This window comes from Xenopus laevis, chromosome 1S (assembly GCF_017654675.1).
Source record: "Xenopus laevis strain J_2021 chromosome 1S, Xenopus_laevis_v10.1, whole genome shotgun sequence".
NCBI lineage: Eukaryota > Metazoa > Chordata > Amphibia > Anura > Pipidae > Xenopus > Xenopus laevis.
Window position 1 is genome coordinate 127,217,157 of NC_054372.1, and position 21,549 is coordinate 127,238,705.

The following is a 21,549-nucleotide window of genomic DNA, read 5'->3' on the forward strand; positions in this document are numbered from 1 at the left end:
CCTATTGTGATATGTTTATATTTAGATATTTATATACAGTACAGTATGATGAAGGCTTGATGGTTTACTTTGTCTGGTTTACTACATTATTTGCTATAATGTATCATGACTCAGTTCATAAACTCAGTTCAGATTAAATGGAATCTACGTGTACAGTATATGCTGTATGGTAATGCATTAGCTGAAAAAATTTAAAATAATGACATTCTGACATCTAAATTGATCCTGTGGTTTGCAATCATCATGATGTAGATTACTGTGCTTACTGTAATTTCATAATGTGAAATTTACTGTAGGATGAACTGTAAGATATACTGTGACATATCTATTACTATTATTGCAAAAACAGGGGCAATACCTTCACTGTAATTATGTATAAACTAATCATACTTGAGCCAGAATGTTCTGTTTATTTCCTGTTATTTAAATAGCGTGAGCACATTTCTGCAGCACTTTCCACAGATCTTCACTGCCCCAGAGAAGCTTCCAGTCTAGTATCCATATCACACTCACTACAGTCAATTTAGTCAGAAGCCAGTGAGTGTGGGAGGAAACATACACAACAACATGGAGAACATACAAACACTTGAAGATGGTGCCCTGGCTGTAAATTAACTCAAGACCGCAGAACTGTAAGGCAAAAGTAAAATCCACTGAGCCATCTCGCTCATCTGGGGCAAAATAAATACTTGTAGTATACCACATGCAAACAGAGATCATGTTAAATTGTGGTACAGGTTATTGTCATGCAAACATTTTCAGCAAATAACATTATGGCCAATATATATTTAGTTTCAGTTATCATTGCACAGCACATGCAACCCTCCAAAAATAGGGATAGGCGAATTTGACCCGTTTCATTTCACCAAAAATTTGCAGCTGGAGAAATGTCTGCGACACCTATTAAAGTCGATGGGCGGCAAAAAAATTATGTTGCGCTGCAATATTTTTATTGACGCGCGTAATTTTTTTTTGACGCAAGACGCCATACAAGTCTATGGGCATCATTTCCGCGGCGAAACAAGGTGAAAAAATTCAGCCATCCCTGTACAAAAATAAAAGGTAAAAAATACGAAATTGCCTTGTTTCGCCCCGGAAATGATGCCCATAGACTTGTATGGCGTCTCGCGTCAAAAAAAAAATGACGCGCGTCAATAAAAATATTGCAGCGCGACATCATTTTTTATCATGAGTTTATGAACTGAGTCATGATAAATTATAGCAAATAATGTAGTAAAATGTACAGTGACCTTGTTATAGAAGCTCTTTTCCACTATGCTTCAACAGTTCTTCATAAAAAAAAGGTTGCCAATATCTTATAGACACAGCACCTGCATAGCTACTTGGGGAGCGCTCGGAAGGCAAGGGGTGGATGATAACATTGTCTGCTTTTTTTCCAGAGGAAAATATCAAACTAAGCATAGGTTCACAAACATTTTGGAAAAAATGCAAATCCCATTGTGAAACTTTATTGGGCCAAAAAATGTCCTAATTCCTATTTGAGCAATACTGTATATACAAAGGAGCCACTCAAGTAACCAAAAACACAAGATATGCAAACATGGTATCCAGTGCAACAAAATGGTAATGGTCTATGGACAGCTTTATATATACAAATTATTTTAAATTAGTGCATATGAATCAAAATTTAAGGCGCAATTATAGGACTTTTCACAGGGTCTTGTCATCTGAAAGTCACAGCTTGAATGTATAGTTCTCTTCTTTTTTTAGTAAACTTTCAGTGCATGATGAAAGTCTAAAATAAATTCAAGTATTCCAATGACATATGCTCATTTTGCTTAAGGTACAACATGCCTTTGTGTGGTAAAGACCATAAAAAATTGCATTGTAACTGTCACCAGTCAAGACCACTGTGGGCCAGTCCTACATTTAGGGGGTTATTTATCAAAGTCTGAATTTATCTTAATATTTTGTGCTTCAAACTCCAATAAAATCTGCTTGTTTTTTTTACGCTTATTTACTATTACATTTTCCCGAAAATTTGCTTGTGGGAAAAAAATCAGATTTTCCCGATTTTTTCATCTGATTTTCATGAATTTTGCAATTTTTGTGAATTTTCACCCGAAAACTCCAAAAACTTTGGGTTATTGCACAGAACCCAGCACACAACTCATTGGGACTTATCCCTTTGACTTATATGCAGCCTTGACATGTCTGAGATGCCAGATTCAGACTTTTCCATCCTCTGGGTTTAATACATTTTTCACAATTCGTGATTTTTTAAAAGTCTGATTTTATTAAAAATAACCACAAATTTTTCGTGATTTTTGCATTCAGTGTTTAGTAAATAGCCCCCTTAGACTTTCAGAATCTGATTTATTGTTACAGCCCTGTGATAAAAGAACATTTACAAAAGCATTTCTGTATTTTGTGCTAATATATTCAAACTTTCACACATACAAAGAGTGCATTCGTTACAACACACTGTAGCAGTAATTCCAATGCATGTGTAAGCAAGAATATATATAACCTGCATTTTAAAATTGATTAATATTCATAATATAAAGACAGTTAATGGAATACATTTTTGTTTTACCTAGTTAATTAAACCATTTGAGACCAAATATTTAAGATTCATGAATGAAAACAAAATAATGCCTGAAAAATCTATTTTCAAAAATGTACTTTTTCCCATATTATATGCAATTTTCATTTATGTAATTTTCAGACAGTAGTTGTTCAGAATTGATAGTGAGAGATAGGTAGACCTCAATTAGGCAGCTGATTCAATTCTGGAATTTCTATTTTAGGGTAAAGCCACCATTTCCTATGGCAACTACTGCATCATGTCCAGTTAGGGGCCAAATTAAAAAAACTTCGAATTTCGAAGTGTTTTTTGGGCTACTTCGACCATCGAATGGGCTACTTCGACCTTCGACTACGACTACGAATCGAACGATTCGAACTAAAAATCGTTCGACTATTCGACCATTCGATAGTCGAAGTACTGCCTCTTTAAAAAAAACTTCGACCCCCTACTTCGGCAGCTAAAAGCTACCGAAGTCAATGTTAGCCTATGGGGAAGGTCCCCATAGGCTTGCCTAAGTTTTTTTGATTGAAGGATATTCCTTCGATCGTTGGATTAAAATCCTTCGAATTGTTCGATTCGAAGGATTTAATCGTTCGATCGAAGGAATAATCCTTCGATCGTTCGTTCGTAGGATTTGCGCTAAATCCTTCGACTTCGATATTCGAAGTCGAAGGATTTTAGTTCCTAGTCGAATATCGAGGGTTAATTAACCCTCGATATTCGACCCTTCATACATCTGCCCCCTTAATGTCAGCAATGGCAATGCTCACATGGTAAATTACAAATTACACTTGCACATCCTGGTGCTGCGACAAAGGGGTTCTACCCCAAAACGTTGCATCCCGCAATAAATTAGCAAGGGCTCACCCTGCCAGCATCCCCCTTGTATGCCAGTGAATCATGTTTTTAGCACAATACCTTCTGCACTAAAAGTGGAAACTAAACAATTTCAAAAATGTTCTGAAAATAACAGAGGCTCCAAAATGCCATAACATTCCACTCTTGTTCTGTGAATGTAGCCCTAAATATATATCTTGCAATATGTGCAATATGTTGGCGTTCTAAAAATACATGTTAATAATAACAAGAAAATGGAATATTCAAATTAAGTGATATCATTGGACAGATTTTCTGTCCATCAATTCCTGTATTAAAAGCAAATTATTGCAAATTAGCACATTATAAATGAATTGAACAATGGAATTATGGGCAATCAAATAGAACTGTTTGCCTACTAAAATTCCAAATACCAAAATTTACAAGTCAGATTATTATTAATAAAACCCCAGAGATTTTACTAATGGAATGTCTGCCATACTTACTTGTAAGATTAATAAATATCACATCCCAGGAGCAAAATATCTAGTTAAACAATGGATAATTGTTAAACATACTTAACATTTTCCTAACGTTACTCACTTTGTTTATGTAGAATACGAGATTTTTTACAATGATAAGCAAGTTCTTGCTTGCAGTTTTCTGCATTGTCAATGGTTGCCTGGAGCTGTGTCAGATCAGCAAAATATTTGAAGTTCATTACATGTGGGTTCTCTTTGTTAGAATTCTTGACCTTGACCATATCTGTATTATTGTGACTTATGACTGTTAATGTTGTGTCTTGATTAATCAGGAAAGAAAACAAATAATTAGGTTTCTCATTTTACAATTATTACCTGAAAAAAAGACAATGCATACATTTATAAGTACTTATACTTTTGTTTTTTGGATGAAAAGTTCTGTCTGTTTTTACTTCCCCTATCTCTTTTAAACACATGCTAAATACTGTTTGATTGCATCTAAGATATGGAAAATAGTTGAACACAAATCTATCTTCATCTTAAAATGTATAAAATCCAGTTAATTATTTTCGAAAAATGCAAGTACACAAAATTGGGTTAATTCAATATTTGTTTATTCAACCCTGATTTACAATCAACATTTTTTTTTGGTTACGCACTCATAACTGATTTGTTAAGAACATTGTATTTGTTTCCTGGAAGGTCATCTGCCTTACTTGAAGAAAGGGAGACACTAAATAAGGACTTAAAGCAAAGAAATAAATGAATGGTTCAATATTCAAAAAAATAACGATAAAGTGAAGAAGGTACCAGCCAAATACACAAAAAAAATAAGGAATTCATAAAGATCAGGACTATGAGTAAATGCCCCAATAGGCATGTCCTAAAAAGTATTTCTGCATTTTTAATTACTTCTTGGTTTATTTTTGGGAAACCCACAGTGTTTTTTGTTTTTCACCCTGAATTGGGCCAGGGGCATATTAATTTGTAGTAAGAACCTCCCACACACTAATATTAAATAATGAAACATACAAAAATAGAGACACACATCACTTTAGTACTGACCATAGCATTAAGAATAGGACTTTGCCACTGTCCTTCCATATGATTGATGAATGACAACTTTCTGAGTATCATCATCATTTTGATGCAATTTTTTAAAGAATGATCCCCGTTAATCCTAATCTAATGGTTAATGCTGTAATTTGCACTATAATTTTTCTTTTTGATATTATAGAGCAGAATCAAAAAAAGCATTACTTTAGAATGAAAAACTTCACATTTCATTTAATTTTGGAGTCCCCTTAAGTAGAATTCTTTGAAGCAATTGAAACAGTATCTGAAATTTCCCTAGTTATTGGATTCTTTAAACAGTGTGGTTTTCTGATGTAATATATTTGTCAAAGTGAATTATAAACAACATCCATGAAGTGTCTAAGCAGTCCTCACAGATACAGCGCATTTATATACAAACATAAAATATATATGTCTGTTTCTGATAGTCAGCACCAATTGTCAATTTTAGAAACAATCCACACATCAGTATTTTATTTTATATATTTAGCTACCAGTTGTCTTGTTGAGAGTTTTCATTTGTAAAGTAAGTTACTGTATACCACTAAAGAACATGCTTGAATTCATTATCAGTTCACATTGGAAGGGGTTCATTGAAAAACAATGTGTAAAAAAGATATTGGGATTATTCAAGGGGTTTTCAGCAATTTAATGCCTGGAAAATACTTTTTATTAAGATGATTTAGACATAGAAGTATGTAGAAAAAAAGGAGGTGAAATGCATTCTGAATTAAATCTGTATGTGACAGCTACTAAAAAATATGTTATATATAACACTCATTAGTTTATAACACAATAATTTCAGTAAAGTGAATATTTGGTAAATGAGAAGGAACCATAGCATTAGATAACAGGTACAGAAGAAGTTATTTTATCATCCTTTAGTTTTAACATGACAGATATTTATAAAGTGTGATGCGCCATAACATGAATTGTGAAGACTACATTATTGGGTTCAAGTGGATCATCATCATTTTGGTTGGTGCTCAAGCCATGTCAGTAAACATAACCCATTGAAACAAAATGAATACTGGTTGAAAGTATGACCAACCAATATGTCAGCCACTTATTCATTTACTACTCTTGATATTTATTATTTAAGATTTCATTCACTCAAAATATACCTTATTTAAAACTGAGGTCAAATTGTAATGTATTTACCTGGAGGGGAAATAATATATATACGTTTTTACGTATGTTACTGTTTTCGGACAGCCTCATTCATCAGCATGCAGTAACGTGATTATGTGTGTGAATATGTGAATGTTTAATGCTTTATTTGAGGTCAAATTAAATAAACTTTATAGTTTAGGATCCAGAGAAATAAAGCAAATGGTGGATGGATAGTTTGGAAACTGGGTTAAAGCATGCTTAAAATTATTACTAACAGTATTTGCACAATCCATCTTCTACTCAAAATCTATAACACTTCAGTATAATTATAGTTTAAAATAAACATATTGTATAACAAATAGAATGTGCCAGTGCATTATATTCGTTTAAATATAAAAGGAATGTGCATAACAACGCAGTATTTTAGGTTGATTTATAGCAAACCCTTTCAAAGAACACAACTAGCCCCACCCATCTGTTTCACTTATTGCTTCCTCCTCTCTCAGGCTGTGCACGGGAGACCTGGCAGCATTGAGCACACTGCACTGTAGGATAGGAACCAATCAGCAGCTAGATCCCTGAATCAGTCATACAGACTGATACATTAGATAGCTTTAAGAAGGGGTTAGATGGCTTTTTAGCAAGTGAGGAATACAGGGTCATGGAAAATAGCTCATAGTACAAGTTTATCCTGGGACTAGTCCGATTGAATTCTTGGAGTCAGGTAGAAATTTTTTCCCAATCTGAGAGAAATTTAAAAGGCTGCAAATGGTTTTTTTGCCTTCCTCTGGATCGGGGATCCCCAACCTTTTCTACCTGTGAGCAACATTCAGATGTAAAAAGAGTTGAGGAGCAACACAAGCACTGGTTGGCTATTTGGTAGCCTCTATTTGGACTGGCCGCCTACGGGAGGCTCTGTTTGGCAATACACCTGTTTTTTATGCAACCAAAAATTGCATCCAAGCCAGGAATTCAAAAATAAACATCTGCTTTAAGGCCACTGGGAGCAACATCCAGGGGGTTGGTGAGCAACATGTTGCCAACGGGCTACTGGTTGGGAACTACTGCTCTGGATCAACTAGCAATAAGGCAGGTTATATATATAGATTTAAAAGATTGAATTTGATTGATGTGTGTCTTTTTTTAACCTAACTTACTACGTTACTATGTAAATACATAGAAAAGATCAATGTATCCAGATTTTCCATTTTATGATTAACCACATACCTCATAAAATGGATTACCATTACCACCACCTCTTAAAGACTGGTTGCAATTCCTCTACCAGATATTTCCATCATATATAACGTAGCTGCAATTCTAGCTGCACACAACATATTAAATCATCCTGTTTCATTAAACACTGATGAGTACCAAAGACATAAATCAAATTCATGTGAATGGAAAAATGCATTTCTTTGATATTTAAAGAAAGAGCCTAACCTTTTAACTTATTTTCCCAAGGCAATCACTTGATAACTGTCATTGATGTAGAGAAAAAAAATCTCCAGGCTTCAGTGTTCTTAAAATAACACTTTCAGTAAAAAAGATATTAAATGAAAAAAAATGAGATGGGGAAAGTGAAAAACCATTAGATTGCTGTAGTTTATTTTGTTTTTCATTTTCCTGGATAGATTATAAACATATGTTCCAGCCAGGAGTAAAAGTAAAAGCTGTACCTCATTGATTAAGAACAAGCAAAGAGAACATACAAAAAAATTGTCACAATCCACCATGTTTTATATGGTGATATACAGTACTGTATAGGTGCTATATAGGTGAAGTCACATAAGTTGCACCAGCATCAATATGGCCATCACAGAGGCAAGGCATGCATGTTTTCTACACACCTTCCATTTTTCAAGTGCAAAAAAAAAATGGTGCACTAATACTTGATGGTAGTGACAAGAAGTTTCTCTATGGTTTTTTAACGTGCAGAATTTTCAAATTTCAAAGAAAGCTCTCTGATTTCTTATGGGTAGAAATGCTGTATTCTAGCTACTGAACACACTATATATATATATATATATATATATATATATATATATATATATATATATATATATATATATATATATATATATATAGCTTTTTAAAGCCAGCTGCAAGTAGAACAATGAAAGCAGCAATCTGATTGGTTGCCATCGGTTACTGCCCATGGGCAAATTGCCCAGTGTTGATAAATGACCCTCATTGTGGCATCTTTGGAGGTGCAGATATTTACTGTAAAGCTGGCCATAGATGTAAAGATTTTTAAAAGATCCAATCATTATCGTGAGACCACGATTATCTCTAAATGATCGTTTAAATGTACCATCTGTCCATCAACTAAAAAGACCATTTCAGGCGATATTAGTAGCTGCCTGCTTGGCCCTGCAAACATAGATATATTGCACAGGGACCGAAAAAATTTTTTAAACATGGCCGATCAATTTTCTACAGAAGTCGGGCGAAAAATCGTAAGATGTACGATCGTTCGAATCCCACTAACTTCGCTAAAATCGGTGGTTCGGCAAGAAAAATCTTTGCATCTATGGGGACCTTTACAGAGCTGTGGTTGCCTTGGACTGGTACAGAATCCCAAAACAAAATCTATAACATTTGTAATCTTTTATTCTCCTTTAAGTCACAGGAAAAAAGAGTGAATGACTTATAAATTACTTCATAATCTATGCTATAATTATATTAACAGTTTCTGTTATCACGCAAAAATATATGCTTACCTAGCATATTACAGTACACAGTAAATGGTTCTAAGGGACCACTTCCATCGGCATCAATAATAAAGAATCCAGATGTATTTCCTTTATGTTTGTATGCTTCACATGATTTTTCATAAATAGCTAAAACAGAACATAAATGTACATTAATTAATATCAACCTATAAAAAATTTTGCTCTTAATATTCTCAATTTACATTTACATGTAAACATGTACATCAATGCAAAACTGTAGATATATTGTTTTTAATTTTATATACAGCTCTTGGAAAAGTGAATACACAAAAACAGTAATGTATAAATACACAGGTAGTATATTTGTTTTAAATGTTTGATTAAAGCAGGCAATATTGCACAGGGATCATTGAGTTTTGGAAACTTAGCATTGTAAGTCATTTAAAAAGATGTACTTTACACTGAATTATATAGGCAAAAAAAAAGTATTTTAAAATCCTTAACATCTGTTAGCTACATGCTTAATTAGGTGGATGGTAGTGTCCATCCATTTGTTTTTAATATATATTGTAATAAACCTGTTTAAGCATGCAATATCCAAGTAGATGTATGCACTATGAGGCAGATTGACAAAAATGTGAGATTAGAACACACTGCAGGAAAAAGTCACCAACTTTCTATTCATTCCTATGAAATTTTTAAAAGGGTTTTTAATTTTTTTTTTTAAATAGTGAACTCTAACTTTTATCTGTTATATAAATATGTTTTAAAATCCCATAGGAATGAATAGAAAGCAGGTGAGTTTTTCTGTGGTGTTCTCTAATCTCACATTTTGATAAATCTCCAGGCTCAAGCACACGAGTTCCTAAACTCTCCAAAAAAGTTCAACAGGTTTTAGGTGTTGGGTTTTACTTGAAAAACCTGCTTGGGATAAAAAAAACTAACAGTTGTCAGTAAGCACAGGCATTTGGATGCAGAGACCATTCATGAGTTTAGGAATTCACATGCAGGGCTGGAACTAGGGGTAGGCAGATGAAGCACGTGCTTGGGGTGCAACGCTGGTGAGGCACTAAGCACGTACCTCTTGCCTGCATAACCCTAGTCCAGGCCCTTGCTTCCCTCGATTACTGGACACTCATTACCCCGGCATCTTCAATCTCCCGCTGTCATTACGTGTGTGTACATGTACGATTGCAATCTCACGCTGGGGTGGAGGGAAACGTGGCGTGAGGTTGTCTAGGGTGCCCAGCTGTCAGCCCTGTTTACACAGAATTTTATTACCCAGCTCAAGCCCAGAGGCTCATGCATTTGTATTTTATTATCATATTGTATTGATCGATCTCTTACCATATTGTTCTGCTGTACAGCTCTGCATATACAAGTAGTGCTATTATCAAGCTATTGTTTTTTATTCCCTACAATGCCATATTAATGGATGCATTCTACTACTGACAGTGAAATAAAATGATGTTACAGATCAAATTTTAATTTGTTTAATTTTGCTGCCTAATTTGAGAAAAAAAAATATTCAACAAACTTTTAAAATCTGTCATCCAGTGTCCTGCTTGAGAATTATTTTTTTAAATGTGGAGCCACAGGAGAGAACCTCCATTTTTCCTCTTCTAATTTTACCTGTGCAGTACTCTGGCAAGGTCCTACCGCCACAACGAGCCCAACTGGAAACGTTCAGTTGGGTTCGTCCCCACCACAACTTTATCACTATTGGTTATTAGTTAATAAAACATAGAAAAAGAATGAAAATTAAATATTCACATAATATCCAAGCATTTCCTTTGTTGAAATACCTTTAACTAATCTATGACCATGTCCAATTGCCGGCATAGCCAGCTGTGGATGTGTAATTGTTGGACAGGTTATAGGAAGATGGACTTCCTACTAGGTTGCCTGACATATCAGCCCAAATAGTTCACTGCTAAAGAACTGGATGAGCACAAAAAACCCAAAACTACTAAAACATTCTCTTGGCCAGGAGACTTGGCCTACAAAATCATGGCATTATTTTGCTACAAATCCCCATTTACTCTGCCCACATGGTGGACTATGACTCTAACATGGTAGGCAATTTGATTCCATCCAAAATACCAACTTACCCTTCTTTTAATAACAATGGAGTGCAGGTCAGCCTGCCCATCTGCCCAACTCCGAGGGTAAAGTCAACAACCACTTACCATGCTTCTTTCCATAGCAGTGCATCCGCTCTGTAAAGAACCCCCTCCAGCTATTTTTGCCTGGCTCAGAGGGTAAGATCAACCAACCACTTACCATGCTGGTCCTGTAGTTGCCCATCCACGCTGTGGAGATCCGCTTGGGCAGCCCAACCTGACTGCCCAACCACGCTGTGGAGACCTGCTCGGGCAGCCCAACCTCGCTGTGGAGAACCCGTGCTCTGACAGGCCAAGCACGCTGTGGAGACCTCGGCTCCTACAGCCCACACACGATGTAGAGACCTGGCTCTGACAGCCCAAACACACTGCGGAGCCCCTCCACACTGTGGAGATCCGAGCTCCGACTGCCCTTCCACGATGTGGAGCCCGCACTCTGACCATTCCATGCTGTGAAACTCCATGCTGCAGCCCTTTCCTTGCTGTGTAGCCTGCGCTTCAACCACCCTTTCATGCTGTGGAGCTCCGCGCTCTGACAGCCCTACCATTCTGTGGAGACCCTCGCTCCGACAGCCCTTCCACGCTGTGTAGCCCCCTGCGCTGCGGCAGCTCTTCCACACTATGGAGCTCGAGCTCCGACAGCCCTTAAACGATGTGTAGCTCCACACTCCGACAGCCCTTCCACGCTGTGGAGCTCCTCGCTCCGACAGCCCTACCATGCTGTGGAGGCCCCTGCGCTGTGGCAGCCCTTCATGCTGTGGGGGCTGTTAATGCTATATACTTGCCCAGATACAGTGAAATCGCCTCTAACTCCCAATTGTTATGCTAGCTGGGTAGCGTGAAACTGCAAGCGACTTGGTGCTAAGTGTAGTATTATTATTATTTTTGTTTTTTGCAGGCGCTATCGATTTTATGCAAACTTAAAGCATGAAGTGAAATTACCCCTTTTCCCAGAGAGAATGCTTGCCAATAATCAAACACCATCCGCCTTCCCAGACTACCGACATGCCAGCCACCCAACCGCTAGGGGTCAGATGGGCAAGTATAACCAGGCAGCCACTTGTCACTTTACTCCTGCAGGACTCTTGCCCATCAAGCCACTTTTGACCGCACTATAGGCAGGGTAATTTAGAGTGATTGAATGTAACTATTTTGACAGCACAGGAAGTATTCCATTAGTAATTGATAGAGTGTACTTTGAATGTATCGATTTATTTTTGACATACTTGGTGAGCCAGAGGCCCGGTACAGAACACTGAAATGGGCCGATGGCATTATAAAAAAAAAGGTAAAATTGGTAGGGAATAAGAATTATGGTGGTACAATGAATTGTTTTTATTGTTTTTACAGACACATCATTTATTGACGCACGTTTTTTATTGAAATTATATTATATATATTGCACAATGTCACTTTTGTCAATTTATGCACACGTCACTTCGTTTCCCATTTTGTCACATTGTGGGAGTTGCCGTTAAGGCATTTCCCGCCACACGGTATTTGAGTTGGCACTGAATGGTTAATTAACACTTTGAAAAAGACTGTTGTTACAGCTGAAACGTCAGTCCGGCAAGTGTAATAAATTATAATATTTTTTTAAGTCCTGTGAGTGCGGTATTTTCAACAAATTGGTTATGTATATATTTTTATATATATATATATATATATATATATATAACATCTGTAATGCTGAATCAACATCTGAATCAAGTAACAATATCTATAGAAATACTGCCCACCGCCCTGTCTGTATAATCCAACTACAGCTCTCTGTATATTCTACTGAGTTGCAGTAGCAGCAGCTCAGTGTCACAGCTGGATTTCAATATAATACAGAGGGTGCCTGTTGGGCCCAGGCTGACTTCCATGCTGTCTCGGTGACTAGTGAGATTAACTGTTGTTAAACGGCAAATAAACAGCAAGAAACTAACAAACAGCTGCCCAAATAGTTCTACCCCCAATGCTAGTAGTTTACTGAGGAGTTAATGTGTACAGTATATACTGCAGCTAAAAACATTATATTACAGAGAGAGCACTGCCTCATGTGTGTACAAGCTCAGAAGATAAGGAAGTGAACTGCTTCTTCCCCTGACATCACATCTCTGTCCTTCTCTGCCCCCAGCCTGGCATTTCCCTGCCTTAACTCATTCCTTCTCACCCACTCACAGCTGCATCTGATTTTGTCCGTCTTTATATATAAACCAGTGTAATTTCGCTGCTGGTCAGTCAGATCCCTTGTCATGCAGCCCCTGTGTTTATAGCTCCAGGGCTTTCCTTTCTGAAAAGGGGGCATAACGCCAATCAAATCTAGCATATTTATGTCCATCTGATGAAAAGGACATTGATATTTCATAAAAAAACATGGACTAAGCCAAAAAAGACCCTTTAAAGAGCTTCTTAATGCTTGTAAAATAAAATGACTAATGTCTGTAAGCTGCCGCAATAGTACACTTACTTTTTGTACCATAAATAAACTTGATTATCATTGGGTTGATTTTTCTTTCAATTTCTTTCTATTTTTTCATACATGGCTTGTCTAAATAAGCATGCTGACTTTACAGTGGGTAGTATATAAAACATCATCAATGTAATACTAATCTTGTTTTCTCTTTTCATCAATGTAAATTTGGTATTAAAACTTGTTTAAAATTATCACCTTTTGCTGAACTGCAAAAAATGTGTATTCATATTTTTGCTATAGATCTTTTGAGCAAAACATACTATCCATGAAGAAATAATCCCTTTCCACCAATACGATAATAGGATGCAGTAAGGGAACAAATCCAATGCCTGTCTTTAGAGTTTTATGATACTTGCAATAAGTGGAGAGTTGTGTGTCCATTGGGACATTTCATCCATGAAAAAATAAAACCTACTGTATTTAGACACACAAGTAGGCACGTTTCCAGTTATTAAAAAAATCAACATTTTCCCCATAGGTTCTTAACAAACAACTTCTGTCATTCTGTCCGTAAAACTAAGGGATATTTTTTACACATGGATCAGACTTCAAATCTGATTAGAGATGCGAGTCCCATCTACAGATATTTATTAAAAAGATAAAAAATAAAACCCCCATATATTTTTGGAACATTTGCGGCTGGGGGGGATTTTTTATTTTTCAAAAAATAAAATTGTTACATTGGCACCTGAGGGATGCCCCTTTAAAGTTACTCAGTCCCACTGTTTGCTGGGGGTCATGATTTTAAAGAAGAACTAAAGCTTAACTAAAGAAGAAGACTAGAAATGTTGTACAATGTGTTTTGGGCTTCTGAACCAGCCCAAGGCAACCACAGCCCTTTAACAGTAAAGATTTGTGTCTCAAAAGATGCCCCAATTAATGTCCTCTAATGTACTTATAAAGAATAATCATGTCCCCTCTCAAGCTTATTTTTTTCCAGAGAAAACAAGCCCAACCGTGACAGTCTACCCTTATCATTTAAGTCTTCCATCCCTTTAACCTGTTTACTTACACATCTCTGCACAGTTCATAAATAACCTTCTTAAGGACTGGATCCCAAAACTGCACTGCATTCTTCAGATGAGGCCTTACCAGGGGCCTATAAAGTGGCAAAATTATGTTTTAATACATTGAGTTAAAGCTCTTTTATGTTGCAAGACAGAACTTTATTTGCTTTAGTAGCCACAGAATGATACTGCCTGGAATTACACAACTTGTTATCTACAAAAACCCCAGGATCCTTTTCATTTAAGGAAACTCCCAACACACTGCCATTTAGTGTATAACTTGCATTTATATTATTTTTGCCAAAGTGCATAACCTTGCATTTATCCACATTGAACCTCATTTTCCAGTTTGCTGCCCAGTTTTCCAACTTCACTCTGCAGCATCCAACATGGAAGTGGCTGCATCCTGCATGGAAATTTAGTATTAGCAGCACTTCCACCTCCAGGTCATTAATAAAAAAGGTAAACAAGTTGATATACAGTATTATATGACACTCTAGTATAATGCACAATCCCTGACTATTATGAATATTATGATCTAAACATTTTGGTTTTAATAATCAGTCTGGAGTTGCAGGGCATTTCTATGTGCTTTTGGGGCCCGTATAGCGTTATTTTGAAAAAGTTGAGTTTTAGTAAATAACACCCAAAGTACAGAGATCTCAGTTACAAGTGCCAGTATATTAAGGTATGCAAGAATAAATACTTGTCAGAAGAGGAAAATACACATTGTTGTCTTAATGCAAATGCCTGATTGGATGCATTTGATATAGTTTGTACCTATTTGTGTAAATGATGAGTTTAAATGTATTTGAAAGACAAGAATATATCTAGGGACAGACAAGAATACTACACATACCGAGCAGTGTGCTACAGTACATACCACTAATATACATGGGGAAATCCAGAGTTTATGACCAGATACTGCTTTTATACGCATAAATTGACATACATACATAGACAGGCTAACTTGAAACTTGAGACTTGAAAATGTATTCAGATAAATCACTTTGGAATTTGATTTGCCCTTTAAACAAAGAATAATGAGTTGGTGGGCACTGCAGGAACACAGCTGCTCTTTTTACATTCTAAAACCCTCTATTAGCAAAGCCAGCAGAAAGACAACAGCTGTATAAAGAAACTGTTTTATTAATGATGAACTGGCATTGGAAAAATAAGATGAACATCTACAGGCTTAATTTACAAACAGACGGTATCTGCAAATATATCACTCCAGTAAAATATACAATGCAAAACAACTAGACTTATTTGCATGAGCTGAATGTGCAAGTGCAATGAAATATTGATATTGATTCAGACAGATGCTTGGATGACCCAGCAAGTACACGGAGGCCAGAGGTAATAACAGCAATGTAGCTGCCCAAAAACACCAATAAATTAAACATTTCAGAAACAGGCTATTTATCAAGTCTTAAATGCTGAATCCAAACAACACAAAACAAAATTAAAATAGATGGAACATAAAATATAAATACAGTACTTTTAAATGTTGAAACACTCTTGTGCAGTTCACAGAGTTATGCACAGAATGTCCTAGTGGCAAACTGAATATTTTACTAAGAGTTGTAAAAGAATTGTAATACATTTATCAAAGCATTTTCGGTTCCTTTAAATTTTCCAGTTCAGAACAACAGAATTAAATGCTTTGAGCAGTCTATCCCGATTTTTATTTGGAAGTTCGATTTCAGCAGTAACTCTGAACTATAATACTATATTGATTTGGTAATTCCTTTAACACAGTTCAATATACAACACAGTTCAGGTCTATGGAGGACTTGTTGAATTGATAGAAAAACATTTTAGTATTACTATGAATTGGTGCAGGTATGGGACCTGTTATGCAGAATGCTTGGGGCCTTGGGTTTGCTGGATAACAGATCTTTACATAATTTGGATCTTCATATCTTCAGTCTACTAAAAAATAATTTAAACATGAACTAAACCCAACAGCCTCATTTTGCCTACAACAAGGATTAATTATATCTTAGTTGGGATAACGTAACAGGTACTGTTTTATTAATACAGAGAAAAAGGAAATAATTAAAAATACTTCATTATTTGGATAGAATACAGTCTACGGGAGATGGCCTTCACTTAATTCGGAGCTTTCTGGATAATGGGTTTCCAGATAACTGATCCCATACCTGTAGTAAGGTAGAAATGACTTACTAGCATCTGTAGATTAGGACCGGTGTTTATGGCTAAGGATTTTACTAAAGGCGTTTAATAGCTCATTGGGAGTTACTGATGAAACTGCACAGTTGAGGGAACCAGTGTAGGGGGTTATTTACTAAAATGCAACTTTTTCTCACTTTACTTTAGAAAAAAAACATATTTGACCAAACTCCCAAACCTGAATCCCCTGAATTTACCAATAATTTTTCTTGAAAAAAAATCGGTGCAAGAAAGTCGTCACAAAATCGTGCATTGATTTGAATTGTGCAACTTTTTCAAATTGTCACCGAAAAACTCAAATTATTTGAATTTTTAAGAGAAAACCAGCATCAAACACCCCAAAACACCTGAAAATCATGAAGGCAAAAATATCTTCAAAGGGTTAAAGGGACCTCTGCCATTGACTTTTACATGAATTCGACAGGTTTTAGCTGTTTTTTTTTTTCAGATTTTGATTTTATGCTTCTGTGGGGCATAATAAATCTCAAAAATTAGAGTTTTTTCCCTCTAAAAATGTGACCAAAAAAATGTGGGGCTTTATAAACAGGCCCTTATTTGCCTTATAACTTGGATTTAAATTAAAATTCTATAAAACATTTTTTAAAATGTAAATTATTTTACACAGCACGTATTTTAACTCCCAAAATGTTGAAAGAACATTTTTAAAACATTTGAGTCATGTAAAATAATCATGGATTAATAAAAGATTTATGTTCAATCATTTTCCTTACACATGCTATATAAATGCTGACAATTTTTCCTTCCTTGTGAGACAAGTATTTTGTTTTAAATCAATCCTTATTTTATGATTTGTGGGAAAGGAATTGTACTTTCTAAGTTTCCATTTCACCTTTCTTGTTTATTATTAGATATCCTTTTTGATATTACAGGAAGCTCACTAATAACTCAGCAGAGGTCAGATCAGACACAATGTGTTCTTTGTGATGTCCCTTTAGCAGAAGCTTTTTGCATGACATGTGGAGTCATAAATTGAAAGTAGCAAGTCTAGTAAGCCAAACCAAGCAACAATCTGTTTGCTTTCAAACAAGCGACACATATATGCTGTCTGCTAAGTGGTTACTAAAGCTTGATTTAGATTTGCCCCTGTTGTATCATTATCCCTGTGCCTTTATTAAAATATTGTAGTGAAGATTTTCTGAATTCCTATTCTCATTCTGTAGGCTGCATATTGTTGCTTTTCCCACTTTTGTATCATTGCTGCAATAAAGTACATCCTTATACAAATATTGTAAGAATGCTTTTGATTTCCATAGCAGAGGTGGCAGAAAATGCTTTTGTAAACCCTTCGAAAACTTTAGTAAGTTGAATGTGCTAACTAAATGAAAGTAGCTTCGAAGAGATGCTAGGGTTCACTTACTAATATACAGTAAATCAAGTATAGAGATTTTATAAAAAGTAGGGCAATTCAGCATGACAATGCAAATTTTCCCCAGAATTCCTTCATAATTGCAGGCATAGTGAATCAATGCAAAACTTTGTACTCAAATAATTGTATAAAATTGTATTAATCTTGGTTAATTTACTGTACAGAAATTCATCTTTTTTTAAGTACTAGCAATGTAAAATCCTCTCCCAAAAGGATCACAGCTAGGGTGGCATTGGGACTGCTGCCACAAGTGTCAACAGAATAGCCCCTACTGTGCAAGCCTAACTAACTGTGTCTGTTTTGCAAATATCGATGCAGCAGCATACTGTAGGTGGATTTGTCATAATTTACCATACATTTTTCTTATCTCTGAGATTTCTGTGTGGATATTCATAAACATTGACTGTTATGGAGTCCCAAAGACTAGTTGAGACTCTGTGGCAAAGACTTGATCCTTTCAGACAGATGATTAGCGGTTTTTGTGAATCCTTTTAATAAAACATGACTGGTTGACAGACATGAAGGAAACAGAATGACTGCCACAGAGTGCATTTTTATATGCAAGCAGACAATGTGTCTGCTCTATAACTTTCCATAGCAATTTTATGCAAAAAATTGAACAATTTAAAGTCACATTTAACTTTACTGTAAAGGGTAATAACAGGCCCATTATTTGCTGTATAAGTAGTAAGCCGATAAAAAAAGAAACATTCAAGCTATTAGATTCTACAAACCGACCCATAGTCATATAACCATTAGATAATTTACATGTTATTTACAATGCAATGTAAATTACATGTAATTTACAAGCAAATATAAGCAATATTTCTATCCACAGCATGATGTTGTAGAAGAAATCCCTGTAAGCAATAATAATTTGTAGGGGATCAGACAAGCCTTCCCCCTATTCTGAATATAACGTCACAGAGCCCAGTTAAAGGCAGGGAAGTGACCCATTGCCTGGAAGCCCTTGAGCTGTTATAAAAGTGCCATTGCTGCAGCATCCAGCCAGAACCAGTTTGTGTGAGACTGTCCAGGAGTCAGACTACTGTTTTATGCTATGCAGATCTAGAGGATAGATCTGTAACCCTAGAAGTACAAAGAGGGCCCATCCTGTTCCCTGCCAAGCTGCTAGAGACTCAGGATGTGAAATGTGTCACTGCTGAGAATGACCCTGCTGCAGAGCTGCCTGTAATATCCAGTGTGACTGCCTCTGAGTGCACATGGTGAGTATGCCGCCCAACTGAGGATATTGGAAAGTGTGGGGCCCCTGTGTAAGGACAGATCTTGTTCGTGTAGCTGCCACTTGGAATCGGCTACTGAGTTCCAAAGGAGAGGTACTTTTTGGAAAGGTAGTGATACCTGGGGAAATACGAGCTCTTTGGGACATTTCATTGAATTTGAACTGAACTGTGTCTGGTTTAATCCCTTCTGGAGCTGATTGGGACTGTGATTATAAAAGGACTGTGTTAGTTAGACAGTCAGTGGGATATCTACTAGTAAATTAGATAGGTCCTCATGTCCCCACTGCAGGAGTGTTCTATGTATTAAACTGCCCATTCTTTCTTTTACAATTTCTATATAAAGTTATAGTTGGTTTCTGCAAACTATGTGTTTTCCTTCCCTGGTGGAATGTCCCTGAACTGAAATTCCTCAGTGCACACTTGCTGGAGGCACTGTTAATCCCAGTTCCCAGTATCTTTCAAACAAAGAGGCTCAGGACACCTGATTGCCATAGCAACTACACAAAAGTAAGTGAGTGTACCAACAAATGGTTACATTTTCACATGTTACCATACGGAGAGATGAGGGAGAGTCTATTTTTACTATACACAACATGTGTAGATATTAGATATATGAGGATGCTTGTTTACACATTAGTTTATATGTAAATACTAGAAAGTATCAGAACACAACAAGCCCCTGAACACATTTTGTCTATCTGATCTGTAATTCTAGTCCTTTTTTACTCTTCTATTTCACACCTTCTATTGTGCTGAACTTCAAGAGAGTGCTTTGGAGTCCATGCTCAACTTACTTATATTAACATAATGCTTACTGATCAAAATGTGACACATCAAGCTTGTTCTCAGTCTCTACGTTATGTTCTCTGGAGCCAATATACAGTGAGTACACAGATGCCAGACCCGCTAGAAGGTTGAGTACAAGGGAGTAATTATCTTTGTAAATATCTTTTAGTATATATATATTTTACTTACATTTAATTCTGTTTTGTATCTCTATTGTACTGTAGATATTTGTAACAATACAATTTATGAATGTTAATAAATGTATATTTTGATTATTGGATAATATTATACATGGGTACTGTAAGTAACAGGCAAAGCAACTGTCTAAGTCAAAATACATATTGAGTGTAACATAAGAGTAAAGTTAGAGTACATTTCTTTGTTCTAAGGGTATCTGAAAATCCTGTCTTTGCACAGAAATGTTCTACAGGTATGGGATCCCGAAAAGCTTCGAATTACAGAATGGCCATCTCCCATAGACTCAATTTTATCCAAATAATCAAAATTTTTTAGGTGATTTCTTTTTTTCTTTGTAATAATAATAAAACAGTACCTTGTATTTGATCCATGTACTAAGATATAATTAATCCTTATTGGAAGTAAAACCAGCCTATTGGGGTTATTTAATGTTTACATGATTTTCTAGTAGACTTAAGGCATGAAGATCCAAATTACAGAAAGATCTGTTATCTGTGAAACCCCAGGTCCTGTGGATTCTGGATAACAGGTCCCATTCCTTTACTAGATAGGTGCCTATTATAAAATCTGACATCTTTTTGTTTTAATGTTAAAAGAGGCCCAATTTAGGCTGTTCATTAAAAAATGTATTGTTATGTGAGGGTTACTCCACAATGGCAACTTCAACAGTTTGGAACATTACTTAAAAAATGGTAAAACATTTTTTTGACCATTACCATATGCAACCATAAGCAATGAATGCCACAGTCAAAGGTATCATTATGGAACAGTATGTACAGTACACTGTTGTATTTACATATGCAGAGATAGATACATTTCAATATGTTTAACAATTGTGGAGATACAATTATAAAAAGAAAAGCAACCTGAAATAATATCAGATATTGACAGCATGAATAAGAATAAATACTTACAATAATGGCAAGTAGCTCCTGTATATCCTGTATCTGAACAATTGCAGTAAAAATCATTCCAAGTTTGCGTACATTGACCTCTGTGTTCACAGTAGTTTGGCAAACATCTGAAAAAATGATCTCCATTCAACAAATTGTTAAAAACATAAACATAGATTGTTTTGACATCAGAATTCACCATTTTTGCATGTGCTGTAATTTCACAGTTGTCTTTATTTAGATTGTTCAAACAATGTTCCAATATTGGTTCTACTGTCTCCACTATTTGCACTAATATTATTATGGTCAAAGCTTCTGCTGAAAGGGCATTTCAGGGATCTGCTGCTTACTTAACAAGCAAATTCCACACATCCTGGGGTAAATGGAATTTTATCTATTGCAGACCAACTTGTATAATGGTTGATGACTCTCTTTGCTAACTTAAATGTAAGTCCTTCATTTTAATAACAGATAAATAGTGCAGCAAATGCAATACACATTCCCAATATATACTAGTGAGAGAGATAGGAATCTGCGATCATA

The 21,549-nt window shown here is 35.8% G+C and overlaps 1 protein-coding gene across 2 annotated transcripts in view; it reads right to left on the bottom strand.

Moving 5' to 3' along the window:
* LOC121399446 (contactin-associated protein-like 4) overlaps positions 1-21,549 on the bottom strand; it is a 183,851-nt gene that overhangs the window by 35,474 nt on the left and 126,828 nt on the right. For both annotated transcript variants that reach the window (XM_041580166.1, XM_041580167.1), the window contains 3 exons: positions 21,028-21,134; positions 8,760-8,879; positions 3,971-4,168 (listed from right to left, as the gene is read on the bottom strand). In XM_041580166.1, the coding sequence (XP_041436100.1) occupies positions 3,971-4,168; positions 8,760-8,879; positions 21,028-21,134 (425 nt within the window). The remainder of the gene's footprint in view (positions 1-3,970; positions 4,169-8,759; positions 8,880-21,027; positions 21,135-21,549) is intronic.